General features: G+C 41.5%; 1 protein-coding gene across 7 annotated transcripts in view; it reads right to left on the bottom strand.

The window, feature by feature from the left end:
- Window positions 1-26,138, bottom strand: part of VMP1 (vacuole membrane protein 1) — a 68,291-nt gene that overhangs the window by 23,259 nt on the left and 18,894 nt on the right. For all 7 annotated transcript variants that reach the window (XR_009960395.1, XM_062592263.1, XM_062592262.1 and 4 more), the window contains 2 exons: window positions 14,227-14,394; window positions 9,482-9,613 (listed from right to left, as the gene is read on the bottom strand). Coding sequence is in view for 6 of the 7 variants with exons in the window: in XM_062592263.1 (XP_062448247.1) it covers window positions 9,482-9,613; window positions 14,227-14,394 (300 nt within the window). In the remaining variant the exon portion in view is untranslated. The remainder of the gene's footprint in view (window positions 1-9,481; window positions 9,614-14,226; window positions 14,395-26,138) is intronic.

Raw genomic sequence — 26,138 nt, forward strand, 5'->3', positions numbered from 1 at the left:
TAAATTCCTTAACATTTAAAAAGCTGCCTACAAAGACAGTGCCCCCTTTTATGTAAAAATCTGAGTTATGTTAAAAATGAGCTGCACAATATTTTGCTTCTTCTGGCTTTCGATTACAACACAATGGAATCAAACACGGCTTACGGGAGAACGACCACTTGTGGTTAGGCAACGAACGCTACAATTTCAGAGGACTGGGAAGAATCATTAACTCATTGAAATAACATATTAACTGCAAAAGAGCAGTTTTAAAGAAGTCAGAGAGCTAGCTATAGGCTCACAGGCTACAACACACATGCTACGAAAGCAGCAGGGCAGCAGCAATGTTTAATGGTCAACACAGCAACCTAGAGTTCAGATGAGAAGAACGGAGATCAAGATACAGTTAAGTCACCGCCTGTCACTGCAAGCGGTTTATTACTCGGTGGCCAAAGAAACCATTTCAAACCTCTCCTGCATGACGCAGAAGTGACCGATCTCACAAGTCAAGTATGGGTCGAGTAAGCGGCGAACAGGAAGAATCCGATAGCGGTGCACAGTGGTACCCATCTCCCACGCCTTCAGCAGCAATGACTATCAACAGCTAAGTGTGTATGGAAAACGCTGTGGCTCTGGCTCGCTGTTCGGGCTTTCTAAAAAACCCTTCCAGTTAAATGCAAAAAAAGGGCAAACTAAAAGGGGTAATTTCCACCTTGGTGCCTGGAGAGAGAAGGGGTTAAGCAAGGTTTAAATTTATCACTAGAAAGTCTGTGAAAGAAATGCCCTAAATTGGGGGAAACCAGGTTGTTAAAATACACAGGAAAAAAAGGGTTCTCAACTATTTTTCAAAGCAGTTAAGGAAATAGCAGACCCAAGCAAGCACCAAAGTTGGATAAAAGAAAGGCATTTGTATTATTAAAGACAAAGGGCAGATAATCCAGATTAAGAGGAATGGCTCAAATTCTAAGTTTGTGAAGGAAATAAATTTCACTTCACAAGAAACCTGGGTTTTCTGAGACATTAAATTCTGTAAAAGGAAGAAGGTAATCATATGAGAAAGCCGACTGAAATATGTCCACTGTTGAAAAGGAGAATCCAGTTTTAGAAAGTACAATATGAACTAGAAAGAACAGCAATGAAAGGGGACCTTGACTTCTCTGCCCTTGCTGAAGCATAGTGGAATGACAAAAGAGAGCAGCTCCTACAACACCCGGTGACACAGGTTATGTCAAAGACTTGAGGATTTAAAACTAGCAAGACTTCAAAGTATTGCTCAGAATATTTGTAGCAAAGGATGACCATACAGTAGGTAGTACATACAAATCCTAAGTCCATCAGATATTCAATATGCAGGTGAATTCCTCTGCTAGCCTTGTGTAGGACAAGAATACTGAATACAGGTTGTTGCAGGAAATGCACAGATTTACCTCCACACCTGTTTGTGTTCAAATTCTTGAGGTTGTTGGCATGTTAGAGAGCGATGCTGCCAGTCGCAGAAATAATGGAAAAGATGCTTAACTTGGGGACTTTGTAAACTCAGACATATGAGTAACTAAACTTTGCTCTTCTGCTACAAAAAAGGAAGTTCTTCCATGGAAAGCATAGTTAAACCTTTTGTTCTCATAATTAGATTTTAAAACTGCTCGTAAAGAAGAAAGATTCAATAAGCCATAGCTAGAGCAGACTGCAGTTCAGTCCATTACAGTTCATTGTGCAGCAGAGCTTAACAGAGTGGTCTTCCTTCCAATAGCAAGGTTTTCTTTCCCTGACCACCATGTAATTTTAACATGTCATCGATTTTTTTTTAATGAATCTCTCTAGTAAAAATTCCATTACGTGGTAAATAAGACCTCTCATTAACATCAGGGGGAGGCAAGTTGACCAGCTCTTGATTAAATAGGACTTTACTTCCAAGCTTTTAGATGGTTACAATTTAACATGCTGTCTGGATTTGGAAGTGACATATCAAACTGAACACATACTGTAGAGCTCAAAGCATTAGTAGGGAGTCTCAAACTTAATGCTGGCATTTTCCCCAATTAGAACTGGGGAAAATACTCTCATACTACTCTCTCTCTCTCATACTACTAAATTAGAAGTCCTTTTGCTTCTCACTTTAAGCACAAAGACATTTTGAAAAGAATAAGACACAATTAAAGGAAACAGTTTGAAGGAAGAGGAAGGAATGTGTCATTTCAGAGTCTTATCAGATTTGTCCTATAGACCAATAGTCCTTTTACCACATCCCCTGCCACTTATAAGCTCTACTGTGATACTCCTCATCTGAGACCTGTACAGTAGCATGAAGCAACATGTCTCCTTTGACACTTTACAAATTTATATTGCTGTATGAAAGCAGGAAATAAAGCTTAAGAGTCTAGTCTTGTCACATCTTGTAGGAGATCTGGCAGGGAGTAGATCCTGCAGTGAGTAGATCCTGCAGTCTGTTTCATGCAAGACTGTTGCAAGTTTGGCACATTGGGGAAGACCACAAGGCCACTCAGGTTGCCCAGAGATGTTTTGCAGTCTCCATCCTTGGAGGTTTTCAAGACTAGACTGGATAAAGCCCTGAGCAACCTGGCCTGAACTCATAACTGAACCCACTCTGAGCAAAAAGTTGGGCTAAAGGATGCCTGAGGTCCCTTTTAACCTGAATTATTCTGTGATTCCACAGCTCCACAAAAGATAGCAGCAGCCACCTGTAGAGAGAAGAATGAAGTAGAACAACCACCTGTATCACTCTGGTTCCCACACATCAGAAGCTGACCTCTGCAGCCTTTGCTTCTGAAGCTGAAAAGGTGTGCTGGTATTTCATCCAACAATTTGCCGGCTGCCTAAAATACCATTGCAACTGCACAGTAAGTGCTCATTTTTCTCAAAGCTACAACAGCAATTAGTTACTGTGGTCACAGGTCTATCTAGTAACAGTGGCACGACTTGCAACTCCAGGATTTTGTCAATCTTTTATCCATTTCAAATAATGAGGTCCTACTTTGTTGGGGTTTAAGATCCAGACATTGTAAGGGATATTCATGGTGGCTGGAATGAAAGAATTTATTATTATGCTTTAGCCACCATCATCAAGAAAGGCAGTAATGTTCAAAAACCACGCAAATACAACAGCCACCTGAATCGCTGACAAAGCAGAGACAAATTCACCAACATGGAACAGAATATACTGCTTCTCTGCAAGGAGCTCAGAAACAAGGTGAGAAAAAACTCACACAAGAGAGAAACACTTGCATAAATTAAAAGTGAGCAATTTCTTACACAGCTGACAAATCCTTTAACATACACGTCTTCCAACTCAGCCTAGCCAGCAGAAGATGTGCAAAGCTAAGCATACCTCTTGCTTCTTCTCCCTGGGAAGTAGCAGAGGTTCCCAGACAACTTAGAGAAGTGGTCTGCATACCAGACTCTCGTACAACCAAGTGGTTTTAAACAGTGTCTGGAGTAAGAAAGAAAGAAAGAAAGAAAAAGTCATTTTCTTGATTATTGTACCAGAATTAATTCCTATCAGTTATTAAGGCTTCATCTGGAAAAAATATTCCTGAAACAGCTTATCTGACCTAAGCTTTTGGTGATTTATTTGTCTTTCTCAGAACACTAGGGAGTTCTTAGTTTTATAGTTTTCCGATCTTTAATTTAGCCTTTACATTCCTGAAACATTCTAAGCCAACTTTCAGAAGCTACTTTTCCTGAAGTATAGTACAATTGTCTGCCAACTTATCCTTCCATATACATGAAGACAAAAAAAAAAAAAAAAAAAAAAGAAAGTGTATATCCACCCATACAATGATAGCTAAATCGTGGGATTAATCTGAGTATTTCAGAATAGACCTATGTGGAGGCATGGGAGAAACAAAAGATTTATTCCTAAGCAAACATGAAGACGGCCATTCTTAATTTTTTTTCACATACCAACTTCCTGGAAAACTTCACTTCAGATAGAGAGGTTTATCGAGTAGCTAGTGATTTTGTTTTTTTTTCTGTAGGGATCACAGTTGGGAAAAACCTCCCATCTGATCTTGTAACAGTGAAATACCAAGTACGCAGAACTCAGTCAACTGCTTCTCTGCAATTGCAATGCGAAAGCAGCTTGCAGGTTCTCCAATTAGCTTGGTGAGATTCCTTCTAAAAAGGATCATATCTGTTTCAAAGTGAGAGCTGTGTTACTGAACAAATCCCTCTGAGCTAATACCTCAATACTGAGCAAGACCAATACAAAGTAATCCAGATTTCTTTGGTGTCTCTCATATTAGTAAGTTATGTACTTCCACATTGTGGATTAAAAAACACCCACGTCTTTGAAAAGAAGTTTTACTGAACAGATGTATCACAAAGAACATTTCAAAGAAGAATGTGAAAAAGTCATCTCCTGATTACCATTAGCAAACGTAAGGTAACGCTCGTTGCTGGTTCCTTCCTTATCTGTACGCAGGTGTGCAAATGAATAGAACAATGCAGGCACAAGGCTGCCCTGGTCTGGTGCCGGCGTCCAAAGAAATCCAGCGCGGAGGTGGCTTGCACGGTTGTTACTCATAGCTCCTATTGTCAACCTGCTCTTTGCATTAACTCTTTGCTACTCCTCTTCTCAGAAAGTCCTTTCTAGCAACAGTTCCCGTATTTAAAGCATTCATCGACTCATTCAAAAGCTTAGGAGAATGATTAATTCACAAACTGCAGTGAGCTATTTCAAACAAAGCTGACATTCAGCATACTCACTGCTTATTACGCTGGCTGTCAAAAAACACATTCACTATCCATTCGCTATTTCACTCTCAAGCTGCATAGTTCACAGACCTTCTGTAAAGTGAAGCTTCACGATTTGATTAGTTTTGAATTCACATTTAACTATGGGCCAAGATATAAAGGCAAGAAACCTCCTCGACACATATTAACAAACAGACGCATCAAACTTCAGGAACGCGGGGTGTGCAGACAAGCCTCCTGGTGGCCACCCATCGGGCAGCCTAGACCCAGCACCAACCACCTCCTCCTTGCACAGCACAATAAATAAAGAGAGGAAGCTGATGAGGAAGGGGGGTGACTGGAAAACTCAGCAAGAAAAGTTATGAACGGAATTTGATGCTGGATTTCAACAAGTTATTTCTGGGAAAGAAAAAAAAAAAGAAAGAAGTCAAGGTTTTCCATTTATTGTATGTGCCACTTTGCCACTTCCATTTTTGTAACTGCTTCACGAAAACCCAGCCTGTGGTGTACTTTAACTTCTTCTTTTTTTTTTTTTTTTTCTGAAGAAGAATACTCTTAAAGCGTTTTGATCCGACAAGGCAGCAGCCAGGGAAACCTCTCCAAGCAGGAACTTACCACACATTAATTGTTAGTTTAATTATGGCAGAAATCTCCGCTTTGACCACCTTATTTTACCCTGCTAATTAAGTAACATTTTGCTGATTAGTCAAGGCTAATCATTCCACTCGGATGAGGTCAGGGCGTCGTGTCAGAACAGCGCCGGGTCTCGGAGGAGCCGTGCCTGGGTGTGGTGGCGTACTTTGCTCCGCTTCGGCAAGGAAAAGCCCCACGGTGAGACGTGGGAAAGCAATCCCGCTCGAGGCGCAAGACCGTTCAGAAAGGCTAGAAAGATGGGTTTAGCCTGCGCCCAACTGTCGCTATCGCCAAGTTCATCAGTTTAACCCCTTGCCGGCAGGGAGCCGGCCCTCGGAGCAGGAAGTCGCTCGGTGGAAGTCCTGACGCAATGCAAACCGACGCAGTTGCAGCTTAGCTTAATACAAACCCTCTTGAGTCCACGTTGACAAATTCTTTAACAAGCCCTGTGGTTACAGGGAAGCTGGTTTCAGTCTGAGTCACTCCTGTTCAAACAGTTTACTGGAAATGGAGGGGAGGGGGAATTTTCAGAGAAGTCATGTGATGGCCAGACAAACCACAACCAGTAAAGGTTCAGTGGAGTCAAAAACAGGTCCCAGCAACGACTGATATTCAGTGTGCAGATAGCACTCAATCATCTGCAAATGGGTCCGGCTGCATCGTGGGCTTTGCATGGATTTAACCCTTTTCCCACTTTGCATTCTTTCAAAGGAAGGCAAGGACACAATTTGGAAAGTAAACAAACAGCATTAAACTGATAGTAACATAGGCAACTAGAAAATATTTTTGCAGGGAAATCTGGCTGCAACAACCCTGCACAGAAGCAGAGCTCAAGGTGTAAATCATTAGTTCTTAAATATATGCCACTTAATGAATCCAAACACTTACAGTCATTAAGGATCAGATATACAGCAAAGCTACTGCTTACTTTCTCCTCTTAGTAAAGAGCACCATGATACAGCACAGGCCCACGCATTGCAGAGTTATCAGCAAGTACCATGAGGAAAGCTGGCAGTAAGCTTCCTTTTCACCAGAAACCTCTGTCAGCTTTAAGAGTTTCAGCATGACAGAAAAGAGTCATGGAGATGAGAAAATACTTACCAACAACCATTAAACTGGCAAAAAGCAGAGTCCCTGCACATGCGTGTGTGCAGGCATGGGATGGTACAAAGCTATGCATGCACTGTGTTATTACCGACATGCTGCTCTAGCACTAAGTAGCGGATTCACTTCCCCTAATTGCGAGGTTGGTTTGACCAGTTCCACTAGAGATTCTCCCTGTCACTAAAACAGGGGAGCTCTGAGAAAAAATGCCGGCACTCTGCAACTGGACCAGCGGAGAAGCAACAGCGACTGAGATACCATTTGAAACATTCATCATTTTTAAGTACTGTGCTAAGCAGTAACAGATCGGCCCGAGCTGCTGCGTTTCTGTAGCATGCTGGGCTCTGCATTGTGTGGAGCTCGGAGGAGCAAAATGCCCAGCGTGCAACCCACACTGCTTCTCCAGGGCAAACCCGCTCGCTTTAACGAGACGAGCCAGGACACCAGAGCAGCTCTGAAGCTCGCTTTCTGCAACGGAGCCCAGGTCACGGGCATACGCACCCACGAGAAGCAAGTGCTCCTTTAAGATGAGGGGCTTTCTCCAAAGCGCGCTAATGGCAAACGTGACGGGGTCGCACAGCATCCGCAGGCTAATGAGCTTTCTCCAAACCTAACTCAAGGGGACAGGTCACTTAGATTTGCAATTTATGACAGAATATCCCTCAACAAACTCTTCAAAGTAAATATTTTACTTAGTGCATTTTTGAATGGGACACTAACTCTTTAAGCTGTTCAGTTCTTCTCATCTCCCCTGCTTTATTCTAAAAGTGCCAAACTAGCAAGCACATTCCCCCTTGCAGACCATTCAAGCTAGATGTAACATTCACAGTCTATTCTCATCACAGAAGATCCTCATCTGTTTCTCAAAATTACCATTGTTTTTGAGAAACAGCAGCAACAAGCTCTCTAAACAAAACACACACACACAGAAACCTCAAGCCATTTGGCTTTGCCTCGTAGGCATAGAGCAGCTCAGCAGAAGTAGAGAGGGAAGCTATTCTTCAAAATCTAACACACCCAAATTCAGGCTTTTCAAAAGCACAAGATGAAGCGAGACCTTTATACTGAAAGAAGGTCTTCTATCATTTGACGTCAAACATTTGTGCTAGTCTCCATGGCATGAGATGCTTGACATATCCCCCATTTTCTTAAGCAGAGTGCTTGAATTTTTGGACAGCGGGAGATGCTGATGTAGGTAGTGAAAATTGTTATTAAGCATTTTTAAAATAGACTTTATAACTCCTCATGAAGTAGCAATTACAGAACAAATAGTGATAAGCTTTGCTTATGATGCTGGGATTTACTCAAGGTCACAGGAAAAGGCAAGCCTGTCTCCCACAGACATCTAGCAAAAACACAATAGAAGCCAAGAGCAAGAAGGAAGTCATATTCACAAGTGGAAAAAAATGAACTGTCAGTTTTATGAGTGCAATACAATTTAATCGGATTGTCAAAGCCTCATGTTAAGAGGGTTTTATAGAAACCAAACCACAAGTGCAGTCTAAAGAGATTTTTTTCTGGCCATCTATCCACAAAACAACACGTTTCAAATCCAAGTTCAGTTGCCAAGAGAATAAAATCAAAAGTACTAGTAAATAACACCGTCATGTTCCTTAATTAATTACACAACACCATTTGTTTACTAAGGACAGTCAATACAGTTAGCTATAGCTTTGGCCTGTCCTGACAGGTGCTCTCTAGCAAAACTTTCTGCTCAAGAATCTTTTTGCACATTATGGAAACCACCTCTGGCTGCTCCCAGTGCTTTACATGTGTATAATCTGCTGGGAGAGTTTCAGTGAACAGAGCTGGCATTTCAGCTCTCAAGTCAGGTATTTGATTGATTTTGTGTATTTTTTATTGGGGCTTTATTTTTATACAGTTAGGGATTACTTTGCAAAACAAACATTGACAACAGGGCAAAGATCAAAGCATTTTTTTTTTTTGCCACTGCATATTTAAAGATTCAGAAGATAGTTTACTATTTACATTAGGGACTCCTTAGGGACTATCTGGTATGTTCTCATGAAATACAGGGTTTAGTATTAGTATTACTATAGTATTAGTACTGCTGTATTACCACATTGCATCAAGTATTTCCAAACAAACTTCTTTCTTTCCTAGATAAGCCTATGAGTGTGCCAAAAAAAAAAAAAAGAGAAAAACTTATATGTATCAAGAAAACACCCTGGCAGGAGCTAGGTATGTTAAAAGATAGTTTTGCTGGTAAATAGCATCTGCTGTTTTTTTTCAGAGCAGTCTCATGACCCACTTTGGTTTTGGTAGACAAAACAGGAGTTAAGAAGGAAAAATACAGAAGAGAAATTCTGTGGCAAAAAGTTTGAAGGAAAAATGTTTAACTTCTTTTAAGACACTGTCAGTAACTTCTGAAGAAGATGCAAACTCCTGACCTGAGTGAAAGTCACCAACAATAATACCTAACTGAAATACAGTAGTGGTTGCAAAATACGCTGTAATGCAAGCAGTATTTAATCTATCAAGAAAACAAGTGACAAGAACAACAAAAAGGGATTCAGAGCAGTTTGGCTGCATTTTCACATCAGGAAAAATATGTTTCCTCCGGCTGATGAATGGGTCATGCTCTGGCCCTACAGGCTGCTAGTGACAAGGCAGGTAAATGTCATCTCAAGGGGATGAGTTGACTGACAATTATCTCCTGGCTGAGGGAGGTTTTATATTCAGCTATTTTATAATCATGTTTGTTACAGCACCTCCTTGATCACTCATTTGTTAGTCCACTTTGTCCCTACCCTTGTTGTTCTGTTCTTGGAACTTCAAAACAAAACCAAAACAGTATTTGTATCAAATACTGTAGCTGCAATATCGTACGTTCGTCAGGAAGCTACCTTGTTGTCCTAGTGTGATGAGAGGTATCTCTACCCAGTGGAGGATCTTCTCCTACCCCAGGGAAGTCTCCTGTGAAGGCACACCACCTGATTTTTGGCCCATTCCCCATTTCATTGGAACAGTTATTTATTCCCTCTGGTTTGCTCTGTGCTTTACACGTGCTGCTGTTTTGCACTGTTCTTACTTGTGCAGTCTCTGCATGTTCCAGCATCTCCTCAAATTCCTGGTACTCTTCATCATCAGGTTCAGCACCAGAGAGTCGGGCCGCCCTCGCCATAAAGTACGGAGGCAGCTCTCCAATGGCTGTGCCAGCACCCTGGGAAAAAGAGTAATTGTGATTTAGCTGTGTGTATATGCTAAAATAAGGAGCGTGATACGCACAGTCCCTTTGACACTTCAAGTGATCAGAAGTCATGAGTATGTATCACGCTATTCCTGAAGAACTGCAGAGACCAGCTGCTTCCAAAAGTTTATTTTCACCTGCCAGGACCAATTTCTCCTGCTTTTAAACATAATGCAGTTGCTTTGAAACTTCACCCCCCCCCCTCCTCTCCTAGTTTTGCTCAGCTCAGCTTTTCTCAACCCAGACGGCAATGCTGCAAGTCGTGCCGGGGAGCTGCAGCGCGTCCCTGCCGCAGCCAAGAGCGCTGGCCCCACGCGCCGCCGCGCGCCCTGACTCAGCGCAGGCTGCCCCCTCTCCCCCGCGACGTGACCCTGCGCGCTGGACACATTTGCCGGCATGTGACGGACCTCGCTCCCGCGCAGCCCTCAAAATAGCCCGGGAACCCCTCCCCTGGGCCGTCACGTCGCTTGCTTGTGCGGTCACAAGACTTGGTGCAACTGTCTATTAGAAAACAGGCTCCAATTTTACTACAGCTGTGAGCAAGGAAAATAAGGTTAAGCCAAGCTTCATCTCGAGCTCGCTCGCTTGCGCTCTCTCTCTCTCTCTCTAAAATGGAAAAAAAAAAAAAAAAAAAAAGCCAAAAGAACCAGAGATGAAAGCATGGCTCCTTTTTCACCACAGGAAAATTATATTTGTTTTCTCAGGACATCAAATGACTCATTTCAGTCTTGTGGGTAAATGCAACTTTAACTTAACCAAAAAAAAAAAAAAAAGTTAAGATTGGACATATGGATAAACAGAGGCTAATGAAACAGGAACTTGGATTAAACTCAAAATGGTTTAAATATAGGACAGGTAACAGCACTATAGTTGGGTGCCACATTGGAAAAGCGCTAAAACATAGCTACATGCAGATGGCTTTTCTTTCCTGGGGTCAGGAGCGAGTAACAAAAGCTTTTCTGTCCCTTTGAAGCAATGTAAAAGCTTTTCAGTTTCCTTTGTTCCAGTTCGATACGCAGCTGCAGGCGAGGGAGAATTCCAGCTGCTGCGTTTACTCCAGATCAACAGGCTGGTTTTAAATACCACTACTCTCTGCCCTTACCCACACTGCGAAATTCCCAGCACAGAAAGTATACAGCCTCACACGTTTATTCCCTTGTTTTCCACAGAAGAAACGAATTTAAACGAATGCAACAAGCCGAACAGCATTCATCTGCCTGTTTCTGGCACAAGGAATGATAAGCCTGAGAACAGTAGCAACAAGGTTTCAGAAAAATTAACTTGAGGTTATGTTCTTAGGGTGATGCAAGAACAAAAAGTCACACTGCTTGTCAGGACTCTGCCAATTCGCTTTGGCTTCATTTTGTTAACTGAGGAAGAGGTTCGCATGTGTGTACAGGACATGAACTTTCTTTAAGTTGGGTAAGTCACATGCCTATTATTACAAAACATTGCAGAAGCACAGCAAAATCATATGATCTCATGTCTGCTGGAGATAGGTTCCTTAGGTGCACGAAAAAAAGAAGCAATTAAGTGATCCAACCCAGTAACTATTTCACTGCTTTTTGTAACATTAGCTGACAGTTTTCACCAGTTAACTTTGAGTGTGGGGTTTAGTTAGAGATTCCTTGGACTAACAACAGATTGGAAAAGCAAGTGCTAATCAAAATTCTTTTACACAAATACATTCAGAAAAGGAAACTGGGAAATTACTCCACTAGAAAGAGTCTTTTAAAAAGATTTTATCCTGGTCAGGACACAGGCTGCCTGTTCTGCTAATCCTGTGCAATTAAACATTTTTATTCTTTCCCCTCATTTCTTGTAAAAAAACATTTAAAAACCTGCAATGCATTAAAAACGTAGGGCACTATTGAATTCCGTGTCCCCATGGGATGGAAGGCTGTGAGAACTGGCATACACCTAACTGATTGTTTCTGAGAGTCCTTCTGCAGGCCAGGACTGGTGGAGCCAATTTTTATAGTGATTTAAAAAGCGTTATTTTTTTTCACCTAATAATTCCTTAGATACAGGGATATTTAATCCTTGTAACATTCATTATCAACAAAAACGGCTATCACTGACATGCAGGGAAATGGTAATGACTTTTAATCTCTGGAAGAAAACCGTACTTGGTTTAAGTTGGCTGAAGCTGCCACTAACGTTTTTGCGATCGGAACCAAACCCCTTGTGCAGATAAATCTCCACATTCAAACCTCGCAGGATACTTAGCCTGGGCAGCTTTATAGCCAGAGATCTGCAGGTCTCTGCTGGGACCGTCCTGCTTTCAACTTTGCACATGAAAACTTGTATTACTACCACCCTCCTGTCTCCTTTCAAACAATAGAGGAGATCAGCCAGATTTCACTCTGGAGCCTCTCAACATAATTTCACTTTACAAGTCTGAAGGGAAGAGGACCTCAGTGCTATTGCAGCAGCTCTTCACAGGGCTCCGTGTGCCGCATTTGGAGCACTTCTATATGTACACCTAATAATTCTCTTTCCTTTGCAGTCTAACCAGTGATTATCATTATAAATTCAGATTTTAGATCCAATTAGAAGTTGCTGGTTCTATGAAAAAAAGCTTTTGTGAGTTGACTCAATTACACACAGACTAGCAGTCATCTTATGCCTAATTTCAATTTGAAAAGTGAAAATAAATTCAAATCAAAATCTTCTAGCAACGTAATGAGTTGCAAAAATCAGTTATCATTTGCTTTGCTTTCTGGAAGTCACTGCTGCTTTTCAGTAAGTGGACATTTGCCTTAGGAATGACAGAAGCAAGAGGAAGTTTCTTCAACAGCTTCCATAAAATGTGAACTGGAATTCGGACAAAAGAAACATACTGGAAGAAGCAGCAGCAGTTGCCAACTTGATTTGGCTTACAGGAAATTAGCAAGTAATGTTTATGTACTCATGAAACATTCCAAGAAAGCATAACACTACACTAGACATCACTGGTAGACAGAGGATGCTCCCAAGGGAAACGCCAGTGGAGACGAGAATTCAGTGAAAAGGTAGCTGACAGTGAATTTGAAGGCAAGAGGAGAGAAAGAAGGGAAGAATACAAAACAGCCTGGCTTGGTCATATTCCCCTGTCTTTTCCCCAGCCCGAACCAACAAAGGCAGCTCAAATGAAAGATGGAAGGTACTGCTCGTTCTCCCTCGGGGCTCCTGATGGCTCAGAAAGATACAAGTTTGCAATGCTTTCAATCGTATTAATTCATTCCTAAGCTACTTAATTCTCATCAGAATTCAGTTATTTTAGATACCAAAGATTAAGCAATGGATGTTTACCCTGCGTTAAATTTTATTTTGCAACCCCAGAAACCTAAATGTAAATGCAATTTTTATTACTCCAGTTTTCATTAAACAAACTTAAATAGAGGGATAACAAGAGGGAAATAAAAAAAAGAGTTCGCATTTATGATCTTATAAATACTCGTACCCAAAGTCAGTTATCTCTATTGACTTACCATGCATTCAGGCAACTGTCCTCTAATTAGAGAAAGTTTTTTTTTTTTTTTTTTTTTTTTAAAAAAAAAGAAAAAATAGTTTGCTTCCTGAGATAGTTATAAGTCTGCTTTCTCTGTTAATATTTTGACTTTGGTACCAGTATACGTTACTTAAGTCTGTAATGTGTATAACAAACATAACTTTTGTAGGAGACAGAACTGCTGAGAGTTTCACAAGTTGCAATGACCCAAGTTGTCTTCATTTATCGTTTCATAATATTAGAAGGTACCCAGAAGTAAAACAGCAGATATCAGATACTACATACTTTCAGATTTTCCTCCCTGCACATTTGAATTGGACAACCAAGAATTTACCAGTTAAATCATCAGTCAGAACAGGAAGTCAGCAGTAAAATCATGCTAATTTGGCATACAGTTCTTAGCAGATGCATCTGTGTAAACTGCAATCCAAAATCATCTATACAATTAAAAAAAAACTTAGCTGACCAAGACCCTCCAAAAAAAATGAAGCTTCTATAAAAAGCTGCAAAAAACAAAGAAAGTAAAAGAGAAAGCAATTTCTCTGTCCAAAGACCCTAATTCACTTCTTAAATGTTAACCTGCTTTCCCTGTTTTAAGTGAATTTTTTTCCATGATGGAAATAGGCAGAGAAATAGAAGTATATAAAATATGTAAAAATGTGCAGTGTACACTGTATTTAATCCAATCTATTGAAAAAACCCAGAAAAACGTCATAGTTGTGGCATTAGGTTCTGAGTTCTTCATATGAGTAACAGCAACTTCACATGAGTTTTAGGCAGAATTTTTTAAAAATTATTTATTGTTTAACTGAATGCACCATGACAGCTGCAACATCACTTGGGACGCAGACACCCTTTCTGGAACCTACCTATCGCACTAAGAACCTCGAAGCACATCAGCACATTAAAAGTATACAGGACAAGTATAGACAAGGTTGATCAGGAAATTAACTTCATATTGCAAATATACATACTATTGTTAGCAGTGTAGACCATCATTATTTTACTAGTTTCAGCAATTTTTGTGTATTGCTGAACATAAAAATGAAATGCATAAGTTAAGATCGTGTAAGTTTAATAAACCAAACCTTACCCACATGCAGGCCTCCAGCCTGACTTTTGAGATGATAGCCCATAAAGAGATGGATCCTTCAATCTCCTCTTCATCAGGGCAGATAATTTGATCTGGATAAGGCGGCTCAGGAAAATTAACTGAATTACATTCATATGCAGCAAGAGTAACTGATGCAATGTGTGGACCCTGAAAAAAAACACAATAATTTCATAGAAATTTAATGTTAGTTTAAATAAGAATGAAAAGTACATTTGTCTCTGATGGAAGCCCAGTTTAAAATGTAGTGCTTCTTACTTCAGCCACCACTGATGTTATTATATACGTAAAATGGACTTCTGGGGATAATCAGAAGTGGAATTTTAACTATTCATGGTCTTAAAAAAAAAACAAAACAAAAAAACAAGAAAACCTCCCTGCGATCAATTAAAAATGGAGTCTTTCAGCCTTTCCTCTGCCATTTTAACAGTAATATGAGGCTGTCAAGGAAAAATAAGAATCTTTATTTCCTAGTAAAAAAGAGAATGTTCAAAACCTTAACATAGTCTCCTTAGGATATTTATGACCTTCAGCTTGATTAGAGCAGGTGTTTTCCCTGCTGTTGTTTTTAGAGAATGGACATGTTTAAGTTCTATGTTTAAAAAAAGTTTTGAATAACTGAGACCTCATGACATCTTTCAATGGTTCTTCACAACTTTTGGCTTTTTTTCCCCAAATCAGAGAAACAGCAATCCCTCTGAATGTTGCTTAATCTGTGTCAGTCATTCCACATACACAAGAAAGTTAATGCTATTTGCTAAAGATTGCTTGAAATGTAAAATCAAGACTTAAGTGCTCATGTAAGTGAATTATGTACATGCTCCTTTTTGCATTAAAAGATTTTGGGGACAGATCTCAACTCTTCTCCCTCCCCAAAAAAATCAACCAACAAACACACCATCAAAAAGTCTGAACAGGAACTGAAGTGCTACACACTTTGAACGCCTGGAAGAATTGCTATTATTTTAATACAAAAGAAGTCAGACAATTCAAATAGTCTCTAGCTTGAGCACTAGATGTTGTAGCTAAAAAAAAGAAATCACATAACAAAAGGTTAAGCAACAAACATTGAGGGGAGAGCACTGAGTTAAACAGCTATTTTCATAAAGTTGCAGATTTAAATAAATTATAAAATTTTCTTTACATACAGGGCAAAATTAATAGCAGAAGTTAACATTTGAGCAATTTATTTGCTGCATTTCGTTGTCATCTTGGGAAACATAGGGTCAACAATTTTCTTCCACGTTTTTTTCCCTTCAAATGAGTCACGGTTGATTAGATCACTAAGGCAGCCTGATACCCTCCGCCCCCAGATCGAAGCTAAATTTATTACACAGAATAATGAAAGAAAGAGATGAGAGACCTCAACACTGCTCTTCCCCTGCACGAGCCCGGCCACAGCCTCCTCGGACGCGCAGGGGCCAGCGCCGCACGGAGAAGCGCCTGCGGGCTTCGTTCGCCAGCTAGCAGGGAGGAGGCTACGGCACGACTCACACGCTTGCTGCGAAGAGGCTTTTAGTCGGGTTCACTCTTGTCAACATTTCAGGTCCCTCTGAAGAGCCTAGAGCGCCGGATTTACACAATGACATTGATGCTGCAATTTATTTAATGGCAATGGAATAGGAGTGTTGTAAAAACAGTTATATTTTTATGTATGACAGATGTGACTACTGTTGTCATATGTAAACAATTCAAAATAAAGTTATTAATCTGTCATGCACAACTGGTAACAGACAGGCTGCTCTGATACCAAGCAAACTCTTATTTATTCTGTGTTGCTTTATAGGAGCCTAATTCAAAGTGCATTGAGAAATATTTTGGAGAATTTTGAAGATATTGGAGAATGGGATACGTGGAGAATTTTTGAAGATGTATTATGCAGCACATTGACATGATAAACTAAGAACGTCAAAGGTTCATTAAAGTAAAGCCAAGAAAGGGAAGTCCAGAAGAGTGAATTTCACGTGAGAGAAACAACAAAGAACAGATGAATGAAAAAAATGACTTAACTGACACTACAGACCCTTCCACAGGTCCCAATGGCAACAGATTCCTTTTTGGTACTTGTAATAAGGCTCCACCTGTCCCAAACAGATTCATCTCTAGATAACGTATTCTTATTTTAGTCCTGGGGGCAGAGCAAAGAGACTTCCCTAAAACTGTAGAGTACACTTACGGCAAACCTGGGAACCTCTTTCTCTTCCACAGTCTACAGCTTCAAGGGGATTTAATTCTCTCCCCTGCTCCTCCCCCCCCCCCCATCTTCTGATCCAATAGCTAACTTGGGATAAAAACAGAGCTCTCAAGCCATCTTCCTCAAGTTACAGTTTCCAGCTGCAGAAGCATCGGCAACAAAGTTCTCTTGAACGGGAGATTTGCATGGAGGAAATTCCCACGTACGCAAGTTGTAAACGACCATTTCCTACGGTCCCGGGAGGGCGAAATCGTTGCCAAAGTAGTGAGAGATATGCTGTATGAATCAAGAAGTACGGTGTTTCAGTTCCACAAAATTTGGAAGACCTACCACGCGACTGTAACTGCAGCCAGCTGTGATGGGAGACTGTTAGTTTCAGTTTTATAATAGTAAGAGACACCTATAATTGCTACCTAGTAAGGCCCCCACCCCCTTGCATCGTTTCAGCGATAGCCCCACCAGCATTTCTTTTCAAAACGCACGCAGGTCGCGTAAGGAGGATTGTGCAGGCGCTCCCAGGAGAGGAGGACCTCATTTTTAGCCCAGCAAGCAATTGCAAAATGCCCATCTGCTGCCCGAACAGCAATCCCTTCCTGCTGGCCACAGTCTCTCACACTGTTGGCATCCTTGAAATGGCTTAATGGTCTCAGAACAAGTCCTCCTATTCAAAGAGCTCTCCCCCAGTCTCAACAAATGTCTGCAAAAGGAAAGATCTTTATAGCAAGTAGCAGTCAATGGAAAACAAGGCATTTCGCAAAGCAGCTGTAAATGGCCAACAAGCCACCTGAAGATTAAGCCAATTGAACAGAATTCTTCCACTGCAATGTAAACAATTCTATAATGGAAAAAAAGTTGGAATTATGGAACCCACAGAAGCCACATTTTAACTGGAATAAGAAATAAAACAAACGGTTCATTTAGAGTGATGAAGCGTGGAGTAGGAGAACTTGGAGCCAGCTAGAGGAGAGCGGAGCCATCGTGTGTCCTCGCGCAGCGGAGCCCAGCTGTCCTGCGTGTCGGCCGGACACCATCTCGGAGCTTGGCAGCCCGTGCGCTACGTTTCTGACATCTGCTTTTGTTCTAGTTCGGCCCCGAAAGCTTGCGCGGAACATTATACTTTCATAAAGCCGCGGTTACAAAGCACCTCACAAAACAATAGTTGGCTAAATAGGACCATGGTTGCAATGGAGTGGGGAGAAGGAGTGGGAGGGTCTCGGGGTGTTTCATAAGAGAGGTGCCATTTTGCTTTATATTTAGCAGTAAAAATGGTTTAGCTGGGAGTGGGAACAGGGAAGGAACTTCAAACGGGAGCTCAGGGCCACCTCTGGAAAATCCCAGCCGAAATACGCTCAAGTGGTTTCCTTACATTCCTCCCTGAGTCAGAAGGACTAAGTCGCAGATAATTTTTTAACCCTCTTTGCAAACAATACCTCGCCCCCACCTCGCTCTCCTGCTCTGCTCGGAGCCACAGTAAATAAATACTCACCCTTGGAGCGTTCTCCGTGTCTTTGCTCAGATTATTTCAACCACTTGAGGGAAACTCTAAGGCATCCCCACCTTGAACCTTGCTGCAGCTCTACCTTTAAAAAGGGCCTGTGCAAAACTACTTCCAACCCTGTCAGGCCAGGCAAGAAACACTGAAACCAGCCAGTTCAGTAGACACTCTGCTCGCCAAAGAAGGAAGAGTTGTTGAAATTCAAGGCATGTAAGGTCCTGAACACCAACTGTCTTTCCATCACCCTCCTGCAAAGATTTTTTTTTTTTTTTTTTGTTGTTGTTCCTTTTTAATTGCAGGAGGCACTAACAAGGGCTAGCGCAGAATACGTTGAGAAATGTTCTGCTGACTCGGGCGAGGAACATTTGCTTGCCACGACTGACGACCAGCAGGAGCCTGTGGTTAGGCTGGAATGCAATTTGTTAGAAATATCTGTACAATTTACAAATCAAACAAGACAAGAGCTGGTCATCAAGAATGACTCAACATAAATCTGGGTTTTTTTTGGCAACAGTAATTTAGGGGGGTTTGGAAATCCCTATCTACACAACCCTAATATCTTATAGGGGGCATCCTTGAACTCTTGAACTCACAGGCCATCAGTGCATTTTTGGTTCAGAGGCTTGAAGCCATCCGCATACTGTTAATCCTTAGAAGCAAGTTGCTTTAAATGCTGTATTCTGAAATTTCTAGAGAGTATCATTTTTTATTTGTAGATTATGCTTGGAACTTTATAAATCATGCTTTGAAAATCATCAATGGAAGTAGAAAAAGAATCAGCAGGCACATGTAAAAATAAAGTTAAGCAAAACTCTTAAGAACATGTCAGTATGCACAATAATTGTAACCGAAAAAAGGAAGAGTGATTGGATATCCATTCAAAAACAAGCAATATTTTCACATTATCAATCATTTTGTACATCTAGACTGAAAAAAGTTATAGCTATAAACAAATTCTGTATCAAATGTTATTTTTTCACATATCATTTCACATAACATTCATCCCACTAAAGTGATACTAGGACTAGAACAACTACATCTAATTTTAACATCTTTACTTGGGAAAGACACAATTTTAGACTGGCTCTAATTTAAAAATATTTCACAAAGAAAAGTGATATGTCTGCCAGCACTGAACTCACCACTGAGCTTAATGCACTAAAAATCTGTTTTCCTCCATGGAGGCAGAACTTTTTATGCTGGGTTCAAGACTCAGCCCTTCCACCGGGGGGAAACATGTCATTCTATATTTGATTAAGATAAATCAGAAAAACAAAAGTTTGCTTCTCATGGGAAACATCCTGCCAGTGTTCCTCCAGGCTGCGGCTCATCTCATACTTATCTATGAAGTCATTACACCTCTCAAGAAAGTAACACCAACTTACAGCACCTTTTTTATCTTCAGGAGCAGTGGACAACTACCCACAAAGAAAACTGCTCCATGATTAAAAGGGAAAAGCTGGATCTGGAAGTGGCTAGTAAATACGTCAATCTAGTCTGTCTGTGTTATGAGAGATTAGAGTGTCTCATGATTTTATATAGTGTCTGGTATGCAGTACAGGCTGTAAAATGGTGGCTCCGAACGAAGACGGAGCCTGTACCTAGAGCATCCTCAAGTGACACAAACATGCATCAAGCAGCCAGGGCTAGTTTTAGCACACCACCATGGCATTTCAAACTAGGTATTAATTTTACAATCATGTGTCTGTTAACAAATGTCTATTCCCACTTCAGTCAAGTCTTCCCCCACCACAGAGAGCTGGTGGAAATTCCAAGCGATGAGCAACAAGCTCTGAATATGACTGAACCGGAGTCACCAGGGGAGCTGGCACGTGGTGTCACCAAATGCACAACAGGGCCACGTTGCTACTTTGAAAAGTAACATGCAAAGCAGATGTTTTATCAGGCTATGCTCAGGCTATTTTCTATAGGAGCAGTCAAACAGACTTGTGTCAGGAAAAGGCATAACTGGAAGAATCTAATTTTGTACTCTGGGGCTGACATAGGACAAAAATAATCTGTAAGCATCCCCTCCTGGCTCTTCCCTAGCCACCAGCTTATTATTACAGAGAAAAAAATCACAGCATCTATTCAAATGGACACTACTAGTGATGAGCGGCTTTAACGCTTCCAACTAAGAGTTCACCTTGCCTGTTGTCGTTACTTCCAGCCTGTTCATGAAAGCAGTGATGTGAATCTGGCTAATCTGGCTGCACATGCAAACAGAGCAGAGACTCCACAGCAGCAAGTGGGGAGAAAACACAATGTGACCTCCCAGTAGGGTTATGAGATAGAATCAGTGACGAGGATACCAAGAGCAGACTATGAAATACAGTTGTTGACATCTGAAAGGTAAAGTCCATCAGCCTTTAAAAGGAAGAAGACAGTGTACTAAGCATCTTACCAACTTCTCAGTTTGGTACAAGTTCAGATCACTACTGCTGGCCTAGATGCTCAATACAGCTTAAATATCAATTCATCAGGTTTTTGTAGACCTTTGAAAAGTTGAAGTAAGGTGGCTAACCCTGCGCAGATGTAGGTGCTTCTCATTAGCTGTTTATTACCACAGCTCCAGCTTTAGATAAACCGTCCAGCCTCTGACGTACACACTTTCAGCAGCATCGAGGGCCATATATGGAGCTTGCAGTCACACCGTGCAGGGCTCTGACTCATGAGGTCCAGCAATTCACGGTGGGGCAATACAGGAGGTTATTGCTTCCAGCTGTCCCACCGGCCCCTCTGCCAGCAATTACCACCCTCATAGCAGGACAGCCGCACCGGCGTCGTCTGCTTTGCAATTCCCAGGGCTGCACCCAGCAGCTTAGACCGCCACCGATTTGATTCATGTAACCCACCAGACCGAACGGGGCCTTGGAGCTCAGCACACACTTGCTCATAGACTCAGCTGCAACAGTCAAAGACATTATTGCCTCCAGTTTAATCCAACAGGATGTAAACCAGAAGCACTTGGTTTCATTCTCTGTATATACCTACTGGTATTTGACATTTGTGTATAAAACAACAATGATTGCACTTAAAGGGACTCAGTCTCTAAATGAACTGCTTTTCCTTGAAAATATCATTTTTAGTCTCCTGTTTTTTTTAAATACAAAGAAGCCACGGGAAGAACACTGACCACTCAAGTTACATACCTAATCTGGTAGCTCTGCATCGTTCATTCACGGGACTCTTCCAGCTCGTCAGTGCACTATCAGTGCAAGAGCAGAGCCCACGTGAACACTAAGCAGGAGTTCCCATCAAGAGATGGCAAGTAAAAGTGATTTCTTTAAATTATATGTTGATTCAAGTGTTCCAGGATGGTTCAGCTCATTGTAAAAACCTTAGGACGGCTAGAGGAAGTAGGTTTAGAGGCATGAAGGAAACAAATGAAAGAGTACGACCCACAAACAATCCTCATACAGACAGGCTCCATTTCAACTTATTTTACAACAAATTTCTGTCTTCTGCACCCGCCACATGTTTTTCTTTCAACTATCTCAGCAACTCAATAGCAGTAAGCTGATCAGAGATACTAGTCCCAAGTGTCCTTTATTTGATTTGTTTTAGGCTTGCGAGTTGACACGTGATGAATGAGATGGACTAGCAAAGAGCACCTCCCTTTGCAGAGAAAATCCCGAGCTGGGAAGGGGCAGGGAGGGCACAGGGCTCCCACCTGCCCGAGGGCCGCTCCGCTTTTGCTTCCCACATTTTCCTTTGCTCATGAGACCTGTCATTTTCTGGATTATTCACATTCACTTTGACTGATCCATGTGAAAAGGGCAAAACTTGAAGCTGACAATCACTGAGGAAAATACTCCTGGATTAAAGTCACAAATAAATGGAAAAAAAATGAGAACAAGTTCTGCATACTTCAGAAAACTGCAGTAAGCTTTATTTCTTTTCTTTCTTTCTTTCTTTCTTTCTTTTTTTTTTCTTTTTTTTGTATCACTTGTGAATTTTATCACAAGTCTCCTTACAAGCTCAGGACCTAGAACTAGACAACTACAAAGGAATCGCATTTAATTTTTAAAAAGTTTTCACTAGTCCTAGCTGGAAAAAGGGGTGGCGTTGGTTGTTTTTTTTAAATGATTTGATTTGCATTAACAATATTTTTTGGAAAAATTACCAGGCTCATTATTCCCTAAGGTGTCCGGATTTTAAGTAGTCAGCTCCTAACCTAAACTCCGTTCACCCCAGGCCAAAACGTGACTCATTTCAGCTGCCAGCTAGCATGCTTTTAGGAGGCCGGAGCGCGACTGCTCAAAGCCAAATCCTGCAACCAATTCAGAACAAAAGTGAGACATTGACCCCTCAAGCCCAGCTGAACCCAAAATGCCTTTCTAAACCCAGAGGTGTCAAAAGTGACACCGACTTTTCTATTCACTTCTCTTTAAAGGCCGTTTTCTGTTCTTTTTCATCACTTGGGTTTATTGCCCTGCTCTCCCTCCCTCTGCTCCAGGAAGGATTCAGCGAGAAACCCCACGTGTTACACTTCCAAAAAACTGCAAACTTCTCTGACCTCCGTGCACAAACCATTCCTATTGTACCGCACGCTTCCTGCCTGTGCTCTTCCGCAGTCGGGCTACCACCAGAGACCTCTTCAGCAGTTGCTCCACTTGGCTCTGTTAGCAAGCGAGCAGAGATTCATATTTAAAAAACAAGAACACAAACGAACGTGAACAGCCAAGGCTAGCTTTGCACTTTTGATCGGCCAGGAATTTGCTTCCATTCACTCCCTAACATCAGGGATTACAGAACAGATCACATGCAGAAGGGGCACGCTTTACCCGTTTCTCGCACAGGACTTTTTGACAGGCATTAGCAGGTTTTGTTTGCCTCGCTCGTGCCTTTTGCGATCCATTTGCCAGAGCTGAACTGAAACCAAATCACGAGGTGCAGCGCGTGCGCTGAGCGAGCGCTCCACCTCGCGTCTCCCGCGCCGCCGGAGCCCGCTGCCCCGCCGGCACTCACTCATCCCCTGCCTCTTCCTACCAGCAAGCAGAGCCCTCCACGAGGTGCAAATGCAACAAATCCTCGACAAGTTATCCTCAGTCATTTTCTGCCAGTTAGGTGATTCATGCCATTTGTATTTTATTATGCCACTAATAGAAGAGGAAACATCTCAGGACTAGGAAAAAAAAAAAAAAAAAAAAAAAAAACAAACACAAAAAATCCCCAAAAAGCTGCATGTGGCTAAGAACAGTATTTAGAGTCATTAATCATAATACTTTTATTTCCTGCAGAACTACATCGTGATTGCTATTTTTACCCTGCTGTTTTTAAAGAATTGTGAAAAACCTTTAAAGGACTTTGGGAAAAAAAGCCAGCAGACTTGTTTTGAAAGGTGTCTGAATAAAAACGGTTCTTGGAAGAGTGGCCTGCTTCCATATTTCTGCGCTGAAGACCTACTCTATGCCAAATCTTAAGCTCAATGACACTTTGGGGCAAGTGAGAGAATCATCTCCCCAAAAGTCATGTCAGATTTTACATTTACTGACGGCTAAAGCTAAGGAAATAGCATTAAATTAGGAACCAGTGCAGCAGTGTTCAGACCCTTCCTAATATATAGGAAGTTCTTGAGTTGCAGAAATAGTAATAAAAAGCCTATGATCGAACGAACAAAGTTAACTTCTGCCTCCTACACTGAGATGTATCCAGACGCATCCAGTGATCACAAAAATCCAAATCAGACACTCTGCCAGCCGCGGGCAGTACCATTCCCCTAGACTGAGGTTGGTGTAGGTTGGAAAGCCTGCTTCCAGCGAAACTGCCACTTCCAGATATTTTCTGCTCAGCTAAGCCCGGGATCTCTCTTGGAAGTTGAACGCGTGCCACTCCAGAAAGCGACGGGCAGGAGAGGCTCTGGAGGATCCAGAGGAATAACTGTGTTGGAACACTGGAAAAACAGCTATCCAGACGGGGAAAGCAAACATCCAGAGTCATTCCGTACTGGATCTATTACATAACTATTTCTAATGCTGACTTGCCCAGCTAATGGGCTGTACTTACAAATAGGCTGAGACGAATATGCTCGTATGCACTACACAGAGGGCTCTGCTGAAATCGGCTGCACCTGTGTTGGCGCTGGAGCAGCCCGGGCGCACTGCACAAGTGGCTGCCCGCACGCTCGCCGCTCCTACCCGGCGGCCCCTACCCGGAGACGCACTATTACAAGCATCAACAGGAGCCCAGCAACACACGGGTGGGCCAAGAGTCTTGTTCTCCGAGCAAGTAATTACATCCCAACAATCACACTGTGCGTACGGGTTCAGAATGAGCAATTAATTACGAGCAATTTCACTCAAAGCACTTACTGAAACTGTATTCTCCAGTGCCTATAAATCCACTAAGGCAGAAGTGGATTTAATTTCTTTGAATCAATAGAAAAATAAGTTTTATCCTAATGAGGACACGTAATTAAGGTATATGGAGCATGCAGAGTAGACCGACACTCGTGCAAGAGTTAATATAGTGAGGTCCCCACTTATTCTGTGGCATTTCTACTTTCAGAGGCAGATGTTGCACAATTAACAAGTAAAACTAGTTTTAAAATCCTCTTTGTAAGCTGGAAAGCTCCTAATTGCATTGCTACCAGACGGGCTAAATTCAAAATACTATTCTGAAATAATTTACTCTTAAAAATTGCTCTTAATTGTTCTTGAAAATTGTCTGAAGGTACCCTCCCTCCCACACATGTCATTCTTAATCTGAGGAGATATTAAAGACTTAATTGATAATATACTGCATATGATAATACCCTATATAAACTGCAGTTCATCAATGCTACATCAATAGCATATTACATCTATATACCGCTGGTACAGCTGTATTGGCGAGCAGTTCTGGTACTCAAAATGGTAACACTCTGTTAGGGCAATAAACTTGGAGTTTTTACACTCCCAGTGCCATCTAGTGGCTACACAGCCACATGTATTCCACCAAGTTACAAACCACTCAGCATTCAGAAAGGCATTCAGCTCCCAGAGAGGGTAACCATCCCGAATACACTGCCCACGCTATCACTAAAACTTGCATAGGAGGAAAAAGAAGGAAGCATCCTTGCTTCTCTCACCGCCGTACGGAGCTCCCGCAGTGCAGCGGAAGCATTCTTGTCTCTGTTATGTATTAAAGCAAACAGCTACGTATTTTTCCTGTGTTGACACACAGTAGATGTTGATGGTAAAGTTTTATTATATTTTATTCCATAACACCTTCTAGTTATTCAGTACAACCTATTATGTCTGTTCCACACCCCTTAACAAAGTTGTATGAAGCCTTGCTTCTTAACATCCAAATACATAACTGTCCTGAAGACAACTTACTTAAATCATCGCTGGAACTGGGTTACGCGCCGTCTTTCTATACTAGCACTCCTCACAAAATGTAAGTAACCAAATAATTGTCATTATGGAGAGAACCACTATTTTTAGTTGTAAAGGCAAGACTGACTGAGCAGTCCAAAACTCTAGACATCCGTAACAATTTAAGTAGGTTGTCAGACACAGAGCCAAACCACGTCACTGCACTTAAGGGCTAAGGAGAGGAAAAAATAAAATAAAACAAACCATTGCAGTTGCAACAAATTTTGCAGACAGTACTGTCGTATGTGACAGTTTATTCTTACTGAATTCATACAAATGACAGCTGCCTAGACAGTCACACAAGTTTCTCTGGCCTACATGGTTTAAAGTTTGATACAGATACCTCCAGTGCTCTGAAACACCCAAGCAGAACCAAGCTGTGGAAATAAAATTGCAAAGAGAACCAAAACTCCAGCTGTGAACCTAGCAATCTTAATCAAACCTTTCCAGAAATACGTGAGCACTGTTGCTGCACCTAACACAAATTTTTAACAAGTCTAATTGCTCAGGTAACAAAGGAATAAGCCAAGAGCAGGCATCAGCTTAGCAAGTTTAACCACCTTCAGAGCATAAATGACAAGTCTAGCGCAGAAAATGAACACAACCCTGGGAGCCTTAAAGATTTAAATGTTGAAAGAGCAGCATTCAAGACATAATGCATATTTTTGCTAAGTCTCACTATATTTTGTCTTTTTGCTAAGACAAAGTGTTCCTGATTCATTTTTATCTGCTCAAGAAAACTCCAGGAGGCAGGTCAAAACTGAGACGGGGATGCTATCTGCCTCTCAACTGACAGCGCTGCAGGCCATGTGCTTGCAACCATTATATTGTTTTCTACAGTCTT

This window comes from Rhea pennata, chromosome 20 (genome assembly GCF_028389875.1).
Source record: "Rhea pennata isolate bPtePen1 chromosome 20, bPtePen1.pri, whole genome shotgun sequence".
Taxonomy (NCBI): Eukaryota; Metazoa; Chordata; class Aves; order Rheiformes; family Rheidae; genus Rhea; species Rhea pennata.